Source organism: Oryx dammah, unplaced genomic scaffold (assembly GCF_014754425.2).
Source record: "Oryx dammah isolate SB20612 unplaced genomic scaffold, SCBI_Odam_1.1 HiC_scaffold_2, whole genome shotgun sequence".
Taxonomy (NCBI): Eukaryota; Metazoa; Chordata; class Mammalia; order Artiodactyla; family Bovidae; genus Oryx; species Oryx dammah.
In genome coordinates, this window is record NW_024070186.1 from 37,978,461 (window position 1) to 37,996,725 (window position 18,265).

The 18,265-nt window shown below is 38.4% G+C and overlaps 1 protein-coding gene across 1 annotated transcript in view; it reads left to right on the plus strand.

The window, feature by feature from the left end:
* Positions 1-274: 274 nt before the first annotated feature.
* Positions 275-18,265, plus strand: part of CPA3 (carboxypeptidase A3) — a 33,104-nt gene continuing 15,113 nt past the window's right edge. The window contains 9 exon segments of the mRNA XM_040234445.1: positions 275-342; positions 440-515; positions 3,845-3,969; positions 12,429-12,531; positions 12,641-12,714; positions 12,716-12,731; positions 14,107-14,208; positions 16,162-16,272; positions 17,382-17,472. Coding sequence (XP_040090379.1) covers positions 275-342; positions 440-515; positions 3,845-3,969; positions 12,429-12,531; positions 12,641-12,714; positions 12,716-12,731; positions 14,107-14,208; positions 16,162-16,272; positions 17,382-17,472 — 766 coding nt within the window.

The window sequence follows — 18,265 nt, forward strand, 5'->3', positions numbered from 1 at the left end:
TTGCTAAACAAGGAAATTTGCCTCCCATTCCATCTGTACAATGGGAATTCTTAACTGTAAAATGTCTGTGAGTAGCATGGAATTCACCTGTCACAAAGAGGACAATTAGCGTTAACATTGCCATCCTACTCCCCTCCCAACTAGAAAATGGTGGGGCGAAGGGGTGGGGGGCACATTCTATCCACCAGAACCCAAAGAGGAAACTAGCTGTTCCTCCAGATAAGAGTTGAGACATAAAACCAGCAGAGTGTCTTTGGACAGGCAAAGAAGAACCATGAGGTTCCTCCTGCCTGTAGGTTTGATTGCCACCACCCTTGCAATTGCTCCTGTCCACTTTGATGGGTCAATCTCACAGCCCTGTGTTCCAGACTGTGTTTGGGAAGACAATGAGGAAATGCTCCTTTCCAGTTCACAAGTTTCACCTTTTGTGTTCTTACAGGGACAAGGTACTCCGTGTGAAGCTCCAGAATGAAAAACAAGCAAACATCAACAAGCACTTAGCCAAAACCAGCCAGGTAAAGCATGTAAAGGGCTATCTTATCTTTTCTATTTCCTAAAAGCTGCTTCTTTTGCCTTTTATTTTTAACAGCCACAGAGCTACCAAAGACAAAAATTGGGGGAAATGGTGATGATTGGATAACTCAACTCACTGCTAATCCTTTCATTGTTTCTGTTTATTTTTCTCCAAATTACCACTTCTATTTCCCAGCCAAAAACTTTGCAAACAACAGCATTTTCTAGGTGGAATTGTGAAATAGGGAGACATTCCTGACCTTATCATGGCCTCTTCTTCAACCTTGACAGTGCCTGCCTACTCCATTCTCCTCACTACCATCCGGATCTATACCAGTGGTCTAATTTCTGTGGCATAATCATAATTATGATTACATCAAGGTACTGCTTACCTGATAACATCAATGCACTGTTTGATAATACCAAGAAGTGTCCCCTCCTAAGAGCAGGTCCATTTTGAAAGAAAACTCTTAAAGTTAGATCTGTCTTTTAAAACCCAATGGACTAAAGTAATCATTTTATCATTTGTTCAGTTTCTCCTCTACAAGACACACTGTTCCAGCCACCTTGTTGTTATTCAGTCACTAAGTCGTGTCCAACTCTTTGCAACTCCATGGACTACAGCACACTAGGTTTTCCTGACCTTCACTGTCTCCCAGATTTTGCTCAAATATATCATTTCAAATTCATTAGATTGTCAATGTCTGTGTCCCAATTTAACGTGTTTAAAACAGAAGAATTGAAGTTCAAAGACAGTAAATTAAACGACCAAGATGACATGTCAAATTTAAACCCAGAATGGAATCTGAGATCTGTCTAGTCAGATACTCCCTTATTTCCACACCAAATGAGTCTGCCTATACTAATTCCCAGATGTTTCTCAAATCCATACTTTCCTCTTCATTCCCCTGTCACTGCCAAATTCATGTCTATTCTATCTTTTTCAGGGACAACTTCAGTAGACAATTACAATTTCTCCTATGTTCAGGGTTCTAGTCTTGCCTCCCACGAAGTCAAGCTGCAACCTGATTGCTCTAAAATTGGACACCTACATTCCTCTGTTTGAAGGTTTTCAGTGAGAGGTGGCCTAGTACGGAAAGAGCATGGTCTTCAGAGATTCAAATCCTAGTTTTACACTAGCTCTGTGTCCTTAGGCAAGTTACTTAACCTCTCTGGGCTTCAATTTCCTCCTCTGTGAAGTGGGGACATAATAATCATACCTACTTCCTAAAGTTGCTATAAAGACTAAATGAGCTAATATTTGGGTAATGCTCAGCTGGCCTGGTCATAATAAGTACTGTAGAAAGCATCTTCTATTGATATCGATGTGGTATTCCAAGAACTTCATAATCTCCAACCTCTTTACTCCACCCTCTTTCTTACCCTTTAAGCACTATTAATACCAAACACTCACCCACATTGGCCCTATACACCTTTTCTTGGGAGAGATGTATTTTCCTCTTTACTTGGCTAAATGCTACTTATTCTTCAAGATCCAGCTCAGGCACTATCTCCTGGAGAAAGTCCCTCTCTGTTCATCAGCTCTCATGACCCAGATGGGTTGCTTCTTGTGCCCCTAGAAGCAACCTTGTGCTTGCCCCTGGCATGGGTGAGCATGTTGGAAATGCAGAGATGGCCTGTCTTCCACATTAAGCTTCTTGCTTCTCTTTTATTAACTGCCACAACCCTGGCATCCAGCTCTGCACCTGATGCTTATTTAGTTCATGAAAGTCCAGTGAGCCCTAAACTCTTGCACTGTGCTTCCCTGGTGGCTCAGTTGTAAAGAATCCACCTGCCAATGCAGGAGACTCATTTTTGATTCCTCGGTCAGGAAGACCCCCTGGAGAAGGGCATGGCAACCCACTTCAGTATTCTTGCCTGGAGAATCCCTTGGACAGAGGCGCCTGGCAGGCTAGAGTCCATGGGGTTGCAAAAGAGTTGGACGTGACTTGGCAACTAAACGACAACAAAAATTCATGCACCACATAACTCTGTTAGGATAGAGAAATTGCTATTGTGATGGCCTAACTCACCTTTAGGGAGAAGGCAATGGCAACCCATTCCGATACTCTTGCCTGGAAAATCCCATGGACAGATGAGCCTGGTAGGCTGCAGTCCATGGGGTCGCTAAGAGTCAGACACGACTGAGCGACTTCACTTTCACTTTTCACTTTCATGCATTGGAGAAGGAAATGGCAACCCACTCCAGTGTTCTTGCCTGGAGAATCCCAGGGACGGGGGAGCCTTGGGGCCTGCCGTCTATGGGGTCGCACAGAGTCAGACACGACTGAAGCGACTTAGCAGCAGCAGCAGCAGCAACTCACCTTTAAATCATTCTTATACCTCACAGATGTCTAATTTATACTGTAGCCTTTTGATCAAAACAAACCAACAAATATTGGTTGGTTCACAGCAGCCTTATACTGGAGCAGGACTGACCTAGAAGTAGAGTGGGATTCATCTACAGAACAGCCAGGCAGACTCAGCTATGCCCACAAGCTTGGCACAATGGGTGGAAAGTGAGCATTTTCTCCACATTTCCGAGGTTGGGAAATGATACATCATTTGGTTTCACGATTGAGTATGATTTTCAAGAATAAGAACTGGGAATTATTTTAATCTGAATTCTATCTTTACAGTGCTGTTCACCAAATTTCTGAAATTCTCAACTAGCAGAAAATAAAGAGAAGGGAACCAGCAGTTGCTAAATACTGTGTGGCCCAGATGTAATAGCTGTTCATAACCTCCACAACACTCCCAATGGAGGGCTGTTAGCTCCATTTCTTAGGAGGAGGATTGAAACTCAAAGAGTTTTAGTAATCTGCCCAAGGACATACTGCTGGGAAAATGACAGGGCTAGAGAATATGTCTTCACTGGACACAATCTTTCCAGGAATTCCAGAGTTTACAGGGACATCTGGTTCTGAGGGAGGCCTGACCCAAGAGCAGGGGCAGGGGAGGGAGAAGCCACATATGAATCCATATTCCCAACCAGAGGCAGATGCTGTGGCTAAATCAGTTGTGAAACAACTCCAACTGGTGGTAGAAGAAAACAGATTAACCAAAAGCTGATCATTCTTTTTGCATTTGAATATATTATGTCCGAAAAAATATGATCATTATAGTAGCTTTTTTTCCCACTGCCCAATATTCAACAGTTTTTAAATATATTTGCAAAAATCTCATAGGTTTATTAAGAGAAGAGTTCATACTTCCGACATGTTGAACCCCAAATTCCTTTCACTGCATATGACACATGGTCATTTATTAATAAATATGTGTTGCATGAACAAATAAACAACTGTGAATAACACTGAACTCATCTGCACAGCTTGACTTCTGGTACCCAGACGCCGCCCACCATGTAGCTGCTAACATGACGGTGGATTTCCAAATCAGGGCAAAGGAATCCCAGTTTGTTCAGTCTGCATTGGATCAAAATCAAATGCACTATGAGTAAGTCCTATGAAAATATTCAAATGTGTTAGATACTCAAAGTCTGAGGAGTCTTAAAATTGAAAGGAAAGTATAATCTTATACTGGTGCCCCTCAAAATGAATGCTCTAAGAAGCAACACTTATTGTTGCCTGCAAACAGAGTATGGAGGCCTGCTTATAAAAATGATGAGCTCAAACTCAGCACTCAAGTTCTATCTTATGTTTATTATGATCTGCAAGAATGACAGTTATGGTATCTGCCATCCCTAAAACTCAACCCCTGGTGAGGACAAAGAGCACGTGAGCAGGCATGGATGGTCTGGTCACACTCATTACTCCTGACAGGTAATCAGCCCGGAACTCAGCACTACTGATGACTACCAGCATTGCATTTTTTTTCATTATTTAAACTTTTTATTTTATACTGGAGTATAGCCAAGTAACAATGTTGCGATAGTTTCAGGTAGGTATACAGCAAAGGGACCCAGCCATATACATACATGTATCCATTCTCTCCCAAACTCCCCTCCTATCCAGGCTGCCACATGACATTGAGCAGAGTTGTTCCTTGTGCCCACACCAGATTCTTATATTCAAATTCTCCTGATACATAAAAAGAGACCCAAAGTACAATGTTTATCTTTGAGTCAGAGATTGGGAATATAAAATTTATAATAAATAATTCTTTATGAAAGAAATTCTTCCTCAGAGAAACCAAAACAACACGGTAAAATAAGACTTAAATCTAAGAGGAGAGAATTCTCAAATGGCCTCAGATGCAGAAATGAGTCACTGTGGTCCCATAGAGAAATAAGAGGAAATTAGAAATTATCGAACACTAGCCATGGGTCATGCACACACAGTCTGGGCCCTAGGGCAACAAATAAGAAGGTAGCTCAGAGATGAATATCACAAATCAACATATACTAGAGCAAACAAAGTGTGTTTTTATACTTTAAAATATTTAGCAGTTTGATGTACTGAGGGGTCCTGTTTGAACTCCTGCAGCCCTTGTCATTCCAGCAGCACACTTTACAGGGACCCCATCACTCAAAATTGCTACACATTAGTTCTTTCTTTTTGATTTAATATTTCATGCCTCTGCTACCGAACTTAGTTAACTCAAAAAACCTTCTACTTCTGGTTCAAAGATCCTAGAGTGTCATATTAGAGAATGGGATTTATTGCTGCTCATCATGACTTGATTGTATTTATTAAATTGCTACAATATCCCTAACAAATTTAAATACTATTAAAGGAAATACACACATAGACAAGTAAACAAAAAACATTCTTGCCTATGGCTTAGAGTCACAGGTTATTATGTGTGATTATTGTTGGTCACTATCTTTGTTTTTACCATTGTTTCAAGAAGGCTGTGAAACAAACATGTAAATTCATGTATGGTGAGAATATATTCAAAAGTAAGTTATTCCTTGGTGTTTAATCACTGTCATATTTGACTCTTTTGCAACTAAATGGACTATAGCTTGCCAGGCTCCGCTGTCCATGGGATTTTTCCGGCGAGAATACTGGAGTGGGTTGCCATTTCCTTTTTCAGGGGATCTTTCGGACCCAGGGATTGAACCCACGTCTCCTTCATTGGCAGGCGGATTCTTTCCCACTGAACCACCAGGGAAGTTAATGCATGAGGAGAACATATTCAAAATTATTAATCTAAACATTTTTAATTAATACATTGATAAGTTTTTCTATAATTTTATAAACTGTACCATTAAAATTAGAAGCAGAAACTTTATAAACATAAGATCACAGAAATTAGTAGGACATTACAGACTCTGGGCTTATGTTGAGGTTGATATGCTGTCTTGAATATTTCTAAAAGAAATCACCCCTCTATACTATATACTTCCTGGTGACCATCTCTTGAATCACTTGACGGCCAGATTTCTAAAATATGTTCCTCAATTTTTACAATCTTCACTTTACTTCATTAATACAAACCTGACCCAGATTCCTTATGATCAACTAATTCTTACAAAGTATCTGCTGCTGCTGCTGCTAAGTCGCTTCAGTTGTGGCCGACTCTGTGCGACCCCATAGACGGCAGCCCACCAGGCTCCCCCGTCCCTGGGATGCTCCAGGCAAGAACACTGGAGTGGGTTGCCATTTCCTTCTCCAATGTATGAAAGTGAAAAGGGAAAGTGAAGTCGCTCAGTCATGTCCGACTCTTAGCCACCCCATGGACCACAGCCGCTCCTCCGTCCATGGGATTTTCCAGGCAAGAGTACTGGATCTAGCCCAAGCTAAAATAAATTTTAACTAACTTTGTATAATTTGATTTGAACAGCAGGTTAAAAATAAATTAGTACATTTTCCTCAATATCCTGATACTGTAGACAAGAAGCTGACTGCTTGACACTGAGTGTAGTTAGTGGAATAGATCACTGTGACAGGAAACTCCAAGGCAGGAGGCTGCCAGCCATCCACTTTATCAGCCCTTATTCCTCTTTGGCCTTCTCCAAGCTTGGAACAAGTCTGACTCAAACAGAGGTCTGAATCCAGATCCGCATAAACAGTGTGCTTTTTGTTTTGTCATATGCCAAGTACTTTCTTTCTATTTACATCAAGAATTAAAGTGTTAAACTACCTATAAAAATTAGTTTTATCTAATTAGGATATGATTTCTAGAAATTGGTCCAAATTAGACACAGTTGTGGGAAAGCCACATAATCAGATAGTTACCTTCCTTGGAAATATAAATATGTAAAGTGATCTGTGCAGACAAGAACTATTTAAAATCTTGTCTCCAAGTACTAATTATTAGATAATTTTATTTGCATATTAATTACATGTGTTACTTGGTGTCAGTCAGTAACAGAAGTGGGTTCTAAGCACAGAAACATCTGGTTGGGCCAGACACCAGTTTGAATAAAACCACATTAAGAGGCTGGTTTGACACAATGATTTACTTAGACACCCTTCATTAGACAGTGCATATAAACCACTATTTAGTTTAAAGTATCTGTGTGATATTTTTTTTAATTTCCAGAAAATTAAATTACCAAGATAGATTTTACCTTAAAGTAGCACGTTTGCTCCCTTTCCCACAGAAAAAGAGCAACAGGATAACTAGAGACTGTCAGCAGTGGCACACACATCAGCAGTGGCACCCTTTCCCTCCTACTGAATAAAAATTAGTGCCTTAAAGTTTATTATCTAACATAGAAATATGCCTCCAATGTTGGGGGAAATCCATGTCCATAAGTGCTGAGTAGGATACAAGGTAATTCAGTTAGGAAGTCCCTGGAGAGAATTGAGATCATGCAGAAACCTGGAATCATGCTTTTTGAGTAGACCCGCTGTCTATGGGGTCGCACAGAGTCGGACACAACTGAAGCGACTTAGCAGCAGCAGCAGCACCCTGCAGGAATGTGGATATCAGGGAAAGGTAGTCCAGACCAATTTATCAGGCAGCATAACATGACTCTGCCTCCCTAAAACATCCCTCCCCACTGCACTTACACACACACACACACATACGCACACTCCAAAACTCATGGTAACACATATACTGGCCCACAGTTCTCCATTCCTCCTTTTTTTAAAAATTGAAGTACATTTGAGTACAATATTAGTTTCAGGTGTATAGCACAATGTTTCCGTATTTTCATAGATTTTACTCCTGAAAATTTTATACCAATGGCTGGTTCATGTTGTGGTTTCACAGAAAACAAAATTCTGTAGAGCAATTATCCTTCAATTAAAAAAAATAAATTTTTTAAAACTTATTATAAAATAATGGTTATAATTCCTTGTTTCATACAGTATATTCTTACCTATTCTTATAAAAGTAGTTTGTATCTCTTAATCCCATACCCCTATCTTTTTCTTCTCCCCACTACTTTGCTTTCTAAATCTGTAAATATCTTTCTATTTTGTGATGTACACATTCATTTGTTTTATTTTTTTAGATTCCATAAATAAGTGATATCATACAGTATTTGTCTTTTTCTGTTTGACTTATTTCACGAAGCATATTATTATCCAGGTCCATCCACTTTGCTGCAAAAGGATAATCTTTCTTTTTATGGCTGAGTAATGCTCCAATGTATACGTATACCACATCTTCTTTATTCATTTGTCTATTGATGAACACTTGGTTTGCTTCCATATCCTGGGTGTATCTTTTCAAAGTAGTGTTTTGTTTTTTTTCTGGATATACACCCAGGAGTGGAATTGCTGAATCACATGGTAGTTCTATTTTCCGTTTTGGGGGGAAGTTCCATACTGTTTTCCATAGTGTCTATACCAGTTTACATTGCTACCTGGTGGCTCAGAGGTTAAAGTGTCTGCCTGCAATGCGGGAGACCCAGGTTCGATCCCTGGGTCGGGAAATCCCCTGGAGAGGGAAATGGCAATCCACTCCAGTATTCTTGCCTGGAGAATCCCATGGACGGAGAAGCCTAGTAGGTTACAGTCCGTGGGGTCGCAAAGAGTCGGACACGACTGAGCGACTTCACCACCACCACCACCAACAGTGGGAATGGACTCTCTGGACTCTCTATTATGTTCCATTGGTCTATGTGTCTTTTTTTGGACCAGTACTCTACTGTTTTGATGACCTAGCTTTGTAGTATAGTCTGAAGTCAGTCAGAAAGAGTGATATCTCCAGCTAACCAAATCCAACAATATATAAAAAGGGTCATATATCATGATTAAATGGGATTTATTCAGGGTTGCAAAGATGGTTCAATATTTGCAAATTACTCAATGTGATATACCACACTGACAAAAGGAAAGATAAAAAAAAAAAAATCACTTGATCATCTCAATAGAGATGACTAAGTACCTGCAGTCACCTAATCTATGACAAAGGAGACAAGAATATACAGTGGAGAAAAGACAATTTCCTCAGTAAGTGGTGCTACAAAAACTGAACTGCTACTTGTGAAAGAATGAAATTAAAACATTCCCTAGTACCATACACAAAAAGTAACTCAAAATGGATTAAAGACCTAAATGTAAGGCCAGACATTCTAAAACTTTTAGAGGAAACATACAGAGAACATTCTTTGACATAAATTGCAGCAAAATCTTTTTTGACTCACTTCCTAAAGTAATGAAAATAAAAACAAAAGTAAATAAATGAGATCTAATACAACTTAAAAGCTTTTGCACAGCAAAGGAAACCATAAACCAAATAAAAAGACAACCCTCAGAATGGGAGAAAATATTTGCAAACAAAGCAACCATCAAGGAATTAATCTTCAAAATATACACATAGCTCATGCAGCTCAATATCAAAAAAACAAATAACCCAGTCCAAAAAATGGGCAGAAGATCTAAACAAACATTTCCCCAAAGAAGACATACAAATGGCCAAAACATACATGAAAAAATGCTCAACATCACTAATTATTTAGAGAAATGCAGTCAAAACTACAAAGAGGTATCACCTCACACTGGTCGGTCAGAATGGCCAGCATCAAAAAATCTATAAACAATAAACGCTGGAGAGGGTGTGGAGAAAAGGTACCCTCCGACACTATTGGTGGGAACGTAAACTGGTACAGACACTATGGAGAATAGTCATGGAGGTTCCCTAAAATACTAAAAATAGAGCTACCATATGACCCAGTAATCCCACTCATGGGCATATACCCAGAGAAAACCATAATTTGAAAAGATATATGCACCTCAACACTCATTGCAGCACTGTTTACAAAAATGAGGACTTGGAAGTAACCTAAATGCCTATCAACAGGGAAAGATTAAGAAGAAGTGATACATCTATACAATGGAATACTATTCAACCATAAAAAAGAACAAAATAATGCCATTTGTAGCAACATGGGTCTACAGATCATTATACTGAGTGAAGTCAGACACAGAAAGACAAATTTCATATATCACATGAATGCAGAATCTAAGAGAAAGGGTACAAATGAATATATCTACAACACATGAGTCACAGATATACACAACAAACTTATGGTTACCAGGGGACAAGGGGCAGGAGGGATAAACTGGGAGACTGGGATTGCCATATACACACTATTGCATATAAAGTAGGTAACTAATAAGAACCTGCTGCATAGTGCAGGGAACTCTACTAAGGACTCGTAATGGTCTAATTGGGAAAAGAATCTTTAAAAAAGAGTGGGCATATGTATTAATATATGTATAACTGATTCACTCTGCTGTATTCCTGAAATTAACGCAACATTGCAAATCAACTGTACTCCAATAAAATTTTTTTTTAATTGGAAGGAGACAGGTAAAATTATCACTATTTGCAGAAGATAAGATACTTTACATAGAAAATCCTAGTCTCTATCCAAAAACTATTAGAGTAAATTAATTCAGCAGTTGCAGGATACAAGATTAATAAGCATTATCTGTTGCTTATCTATATACTAACATGAACTATCAGAAAGGGAGTAAAAAAAAAAATTCTGCTTAAAATTGTATCAAAAAGAATAAAATACCTGAGAATAAACTTAACCAAGGTGGTGAAAGACCTATACTCTGAAAACTATAAAATACTGATGAAGGAAACAACAGATCCCATGCCCTTGGATTGGAAGAACTAATATTATTAAGATGCCCATACTACTCAGAGCAATCTACAGATTTAATGCAATCCCTATCAAAATACCCAGGATGTTTTTCACAGAACTAGAACAAAATAATCCTAAAATTTTTATGCACCCACAGGAAAAACACACACACACACTCACACACACAAATTGCCAAAGCAATCTCCATTCCTACTAAAAGCAGCATATGGAAGGAGCCATGAAATTGTTCAAATAAGATTCATTTTGCCTCTTCTCTGAACTAACCTGCTCCCTGATCTTGAGACTTGGGCTTTCTGGAGAGCTAGTCAACTGATCTGGAGAATGCAGTGGCACCCCACTCCAGTACTCTTGCCTGGAAAATCCCATGGACAGAGGAGCCTGGTGGGCTGCAGTCCATAGGGTCGCTAAGAGTCGGACACAACTGAGCAACTTCACTTTCACTTTTCACTTTCATGCATTGGAGAAGGAAATGGCAACCCTCTTCAGTGTTCTTGCCTAGAGAATCCCAGGGATGATGGGAGCCTGGTGGGCTGCTGTCTATAGGGTCGCACGGAGTCGGACATGACTGAAGCGACTTAGCAGCAGTCAACTGATCAAACTTTGTAGAAGCCTCAGTAGACTAAGAAGAGTTTAGATCTGACAGCAATACCCAGGGCTTTCCCTCCTTATGATGGATAACTGTTGTATAATGGTTCACAGCTAGAGTACTGAAGTGAGACATTTCTAGGCTCAAATTTCAACTTCTGTATTTTAGTTATATCAATGTTGGAAATCTACCTAAAATCTATGAAAATGGGAGTTATAATGGTACCAGATTAATAGTGTTGATGTAAAGAGTAAGTGATAAAATGTAAATATCATGCTGAACAGAATGGCGCATAAGAAAGACTCAATAAACACTGGCCATTTACATCATTAAATCCTCAGGGGTGATTATTTATCCTTTCACCTATATTTAGGAATATTTTTAACAAATTAAGTAAATCTTGGAGTGCTAAAATAATATTTAAGAGAAAGTATTTTGGTTTCATCTACTTAAACCTGGCTGCTGGTTAGTGGAATGCCTCAGGAAAATAACATCTGGACATGGATCTTAATTTCCAGCCTTAGGCTTAATTTCTAGTTCCCATCAGCAGCAATCTGGCACCATTCTGATGTCCTCATGCAGCTGCATATGTGGGAAGGTCGTATTTCAGCTCACACGATTTTCTTTTGCCGCTGTTATCACAAGAGCTAAATTGATATGTGTAAGTCTAAAAATATTCTTAGATACGAGCTTCCTGTGACTAATTAATACTGCCATATGTTACCTATCAACCTCTGAGACCATAAAAATCTCTCTTTTGCCTGATTCCTCTGCTTTTAATGCAGGTGGAGCAAAAGCCACAAGCCCTCTTTAGAGTTTAAGACAATTAAATATGGCTGCAGGGACAACCCAAAATATAATCTCCAAAGTTTTCAGACTTCATGTGAGTTTTAGTGCACAACAGGCGCCCCTTGATTCCAAATGTATTGTCAAATTTTTCTTTCTCAAAAATCCCAGATTCATCCTAAGTCAAAAGCCAAGCATACAGTGAGTTAACTATAATATGCATAATAAAGTGCTTGTCGGTGATGTTAATGAGAATCAATATTCATGAGCAGTACATGGTCTCATGTCCTAAATAAACTCTAATTAGGAGTACACCTCACTTCTGTTTTTCCTCTAAATTCAGATCAGTCAATCAGCAAGAACAGCACTGCTCTAGATAAATGGGAAGATAGGAATCCAGACACATGACATATCTAAAAGACACGGTTAGAGAATCATGAAGAAACAGTGTAAACTTGATCAAAGACAGAGATGAAGGAAGAGAAAATTTCTGCAAGTGAAAGATAACTGTTTTTCTTTCCCCTGTAAGTGTGTATTTTATCATTTCCCCCTGTCGAACAGAATCTTGATTCACAATGTATAAGAAGAGGTTGAAAAACAGTTTGATGTTAAAGAAGATAACCCAGGCAGGCACAGCTATGCAAAATATAATAACTGGAGCAAGGTATTGTATAAAATGCCTGTACTTCCAAAGAGAAAAATGTCACCCTCAACATTTGTTGTCACTTGGTTATCTTTTATTCTAATCTCTCAAAATTGGTTTTGTTCCTAAGATTGTTGCTTGGACTGAAAAAATGGTGCATAAGCATCCTCAAATGGTCTCTCGTATCAAAATTGGAACTACTGTTGCTGTACATTCTCAAGGTAAAAGTAATTCAAGAACTACTGATTCTTACTATTGTCTAAAAATATGAATCTAAGAGTTACTTTGTGACACAACTAGCTAGTTTTTATTTATTTGTTGTTTATTTTTGGCTGTGCTGGGTCTTCATTGCTGCTCCGGATTTTTCTCCAGTTGGGGTGAGCAGGGGCCACTTTTTCATGGCAGTGGCTTCCCTCGTTGTGGAGCACAGGCTCTAGGGCACACAGGCTACAGTAGTTGGCGCTCCCGGGCTCTAGACCATAATAGGCTCAATAGTTGAGGCACATGGGATCTTCCTAGAGCAGGGATCAAACCCATGTCTCCTGCACTGGCTGGCAGATGCTTATCTACTATGCCACCAGGGAAGGCCCTAGCTAATTTTTAGACAATAAAAAGTCTTATTTCTTTGAAGAACATGTAAGCTTTAGACAACCGTTCAAGAATAGAAGTGACAGATGGTTTTAGGTGGGACCAAGAAAGTCTATGAATAAACCACTTGACAGACACAGTGGACAAAACCAGACAAGTTTCTTATCCTCTATCTTTATTACAAGAGCATATGATGTCCCTGGTGTATAAAACAGTTTTTCATCCATTAAAATTCGGGGAAATGGACAACTAAATGTCAAGCAGAAAAGAAATTTAAGAATCAAATAATTGTAGGAGTCCAGTACAGTAAGTGAGGCATTTTAACTGTGTTGATAGGGATTTCTGTCTATGACTGAGCTGACAACTGCCATTCAGCTGCTGCTGGATTTCTGTACATCCGAAGACATTGCTCCCTAAAGCATCTTCTCAATAACTGAGAAGCCCTTCCCTACTCTGAATTCCCATCCATTCATGCTCTCCAACCACTCAAAACAAATATAAATTCTCCAAATGACAGCCCTTCAAATATCCAGCCCTATTCCTCCTCCCCAATGCAACACAACTACAGAGTCTTTCCCACTTCTTGTTACAAAAGAGAGTGGCAGAAACAGAAGCAACTTTATAATCTATATCTCAGACCAAAGGATGTTAGCAATAAAACAAGAAAAACAATAGATTGTGATTTTTAAACTAATTTATTTCATTGGAGGCTACTTTACAATATTGTGGTGGTTTTTGCCATCCATCAGCATGATTTTTTAAAACTCTAAAAGCCACTCTGACATGAAGAAAAATTTTTGAAAAATATACTGTGAAATAGATGATGAATTATGTATTTTAAAAATACATACCATGGTCCTCCCTGAGAAAAATAAGTGCACACACAGTGACTCATACAACAGGAGACAGGTGAAATAATTGCTTTGAGACTATGAATGAGTTCTTGGACAACAAGAGATCAGTGTGTGAGTTCATGGAAAATAACATCTCAAATTTATTTTTTAAAAGATTGGGGAAAAGAATAAAAGAAGAAAGGCTATTTTTATGGACTGTGGCATTCATGCATGAGAATGGATCTCCCCAGCCTTCTGCCAGTGGTTTGTCTATCAGGTAAGTCAATTGGAACATTCACACAATTCTCCTTTGACTGTCAAGCCTCCAGCACTTCACTGGGTGGCAACACCCCTTTACAAATGAATGCAGTTCCACTTAACTAGAAGAGCCCACATTCGGTGCTGTCAGGGAATAAAACACTCTGGATTTTACTCATCGTTGAGGTTTTTATAAAATTGACACCTTCCTTCAAACTTCTTGAAATCCAGATGATGGCTTATAAAATTTTTTTAATGGCTACAATATGGTTTATCCTATAGTTAAGTATGGAAAATCTGAAACTATCTTTATACTTAAAATCTACAAAATTGGCCTTACTTCGGTGAATTCAAAGCACAGAACACTAGTTCCCACTTAGATATTTAATTGGCTACACACACTTTTGGAAGTTTCATACTTATATTTCCTTTCCAAGTGAAAAATAACTCACTTTTTAAAGAAGTAAATCCAGTTTATGGGCTTCCCAGGTGGCATAGCGATTAAGAATCCACCTGCCAAGCAGGAGATGCAGGTTCGATCCCTGGGTTGGGAAGATCCCCTGGAGAAGGAAATGGCAACCCACTCCAGTATTCTTGCCTGAAGAATTCCATAGGCAAGAGGAGCCTGGTAGGTTACAGTCCATGGGATACCAAGAGAGTCAGATACAATCTAGTGACCAAACAGCAACAAATCCTGTTTATAAGTTTGTTGTTCCTCTCACTTTATTTCTATTGTATTCTGATTCCCATGATCTTTTAACTCTCTCTTTTCTGTCAACTCTTGCATATAACATGCTGCTGGAATACGACATCACAGCCACTTTCAGGGCAGGTTTATTTCCACTAGGAATGAATCTGCCAATCGAACTGATTTATCCCTGCAGTTGTTTTAGTTATTCAGCTGAGGGCCGAGAGCTCTGCTTACTTAAGCCATAAAGAAACACACAAGATAGTCCTATAAGAAATATCTTTTCTTGGGACTTCCCTGTGGTCTAGTGGCTAAGAGTCTCAGCTCCCAACGCAGGGGGCCCAGGTGCAAACCCTGCTCAGGCAACTAGATCCCACATATCACAACTAAAGATCCCACTTGCTGCAATTGAAACCTGACAGAAATAAATAAACTTATTTTTTAATGAAAAGAAACATCTTGGCTCTAGTGCAGATAAACGTGGAAGAGATTGTCCAAGAATAATGAGAGATTTTAGTTAGCCATAAAAAGGCCAGATAATCAGAGAAATTTCCATCTGATGTGAGAAAAGTTGATTGGTCAATCTAAATATTCTAATTTTTTAGAAAATAAAAAGCATGTTCCTATGCTTACACACTCAACCTCTATTTACCTAAAGATGTGAGGGTAAGAATCTACTTAAATTGTACTGCTAATTTTTCAATTGGCCTCCATTCTTTCTATGAAATGTATCTTGCATTTTCATTCTACGTTTGGAATGCTACTAGTCTTGGTAATTAAATGATCCTTTAAAGAATATCCAGGCTTCTCTTGTGGCTCAGCTGGTAAAGAATCCACCTGCAAAGTGGGAGACCTGGGTTCTATCCTCGGGTTGGGAAGATCCCCTGGAGAAGGGAAAGGCTACCCACTTCAGTATTCTGGCCTGGAGAATTCCAAGGGGTCGCAAAGAGTAGGACACGACTGAGTGACTTTCACTTTAAAAAATATTCAGTCAGTTGATTCATGTCAATGTATGGCAAAACCAATCCAGAATTGTAAAGTAAAATAAAATTTAAAAAAATATATTCAGTCAAATTCATTTCACTAGTCTGAATAAGTGTAATTTTATCTGTCATCTATATGGGTCATTTATTTATCTTTATGCAGTTTAGGTGAAATATGTTTGAAATAATGTGACCTTGGGCAAATGACTTAAGGAGTTGTCATCATTACAATTATAACCACAGCTCTCCATATGGTAACTAAACTTTATACCAATAGCTTAATTTTTTCCTACTCCTACAGGCAACCAAAACTTATGGTAAAAACAAGATTATAACCAAACTCCTGAACCGGATGAATTTTTATGTTCTTCCTGTATTCAATGTTGATGGATATATTTGGTCATGGACACAGGTACTGATCTGTAATCTCCTGTTTGAATTTAGATAATATATTATGTACTGACTTTCATGCACACTGGGGCTTCCTAGGTAGCGCTAGTCGTAAAGAATACATCTGTTAATGCAGAAGACAGAGCCGATGCAGGTTTGATCCTTGGGTCGGGAAGATTCCCTAGAGAAGGGCATGGCAACCCACTCCAATATTCTTGCCTGGAGAATCCCATGGACAGAGGAGCCTACAGAGGCAGGCTACAGTTCAAGGGTTGCAAAGAGAGGGACACGGCCGAAGTGACTTGGTACGCATGCACGTTGATTGTTAGGCATTAAGTTTAACGTTTAGCTAACCAATTAATTCCAATTCAAAAACTCAGTTTAGACTAAGGCCAGCATGATTTCCTGGTTACACAAGAGTCCTTGAAATAATATGAAATCTCTGCTCCTGAAGCTAATAATGGAGAAAAATGAAATAAAGCAGTAATTATAAAGGAAATGTATGTTACACAATATGGTGAAAGTATTTATAGCTAAGAATAAAAGTCACTTAGAGACATTATGAACATACTGACTTCAAAACAAAAACCACTGTATTCATCAATTTGGGACAGAATCTGAGGTGAAATAATTATATCAAAAAATAAATAAATAAAAGAGTGACACAGATATCTGTCTTTTATGAGAATTCTTTATGCCCTGCTGTTGCTAAGATTAATTTTGAGATTTCAGACTGATACTATCACAAAAAATTCTTTTCTGAAAATTAAGCTCCAACAATCACAATTTGACCTGAATTATATCTGAATCTTTAAATGGTAAAAGGTGTAATGAAGTTAAAATTCAAACTACAGATAATTTCAGAACATCAGGGATTACTTTTTAATACTCAGAACTAAACAACAGTTTTTAAAACTGTATTTTTTATCAAGGCCTTATAATAATAGTAACATAAAAACAATGTTTCTGAAAATATTACAAGTTATAAGAAAAATGTATATTTTCTTTAATGAGTCTCAGGTTAACTAGATAAATGTCAAATAAAGCTATAGACACCTGCAGAGAGAATCTGAAATGATCAAACTGAAAAATGTAAACTTGTGTAAACACGCCCATCATTCAATCCTGTAGAACCGCATGTGGAGAAAAAATCATTCCAGGAACCAAAATTCCAAATGCATTGGAACTGACCTCAACAGGAACTTTAATGTCTCATGGAACTGTAAGTAGCAGACAAGATCTCAAGGGAAATAGCTATAAAGAGTGTGTAGACACTGAATTTAGTTAAACTATCTACTTATTTTAGGAAATATAGGTATTAACTAAGCATTAATTTTCTAATCTAAAAAATGAAAGATACATGTCCATCCCAAACTTCATAACTATCCCATCTCCCAACTTTCCCCCCAGCAACCATAAGTTCACACTGCTATATTCAAAATGGATAACCAACAAGGACCTACTGTACAACACAGGGAACTCTGTTCAATGTTATGTGCCAGCCTGGATGGGAGGGGAGTTTGGAAGAGAATGAATACATGTATATATATACATGGTTGAGTACCTTTGCTGTCCACCTGAAATTATCACAACATTGTTAATCACTACCCCAATACAAAGTAAAAAGTTTAAGTGTAAAAGAAAGCTATAACTAAAAATAAATGAAAGATAATCACCACTACTTTAGAAGTATTATGAATGTTTTGTTGAATGGGAGGAAGTAGGGGGTAGGACTGTTTATAAAACCATCTCTTATTTAATATATCTAGTTTTCTAAAAATCAGGTGCAACCCAGAAATTCAGATCATCTGAACAGAGGTCTCAACTCCCTTCCCGCCCTGGTCTGATAAAATTTGAGACACACCAGTGGTCAGAACCAACAAATAGGCAGTTCCTCAAATGTTTAGTGAAAAGAAACATCTGGGGCAAAGAAAGTAGAAAGGTTTCATAGAAAAGCAGAGGCCTGCTACACCAGATGATATACAGCTGCTACACAAATACGATTTTATCATTAC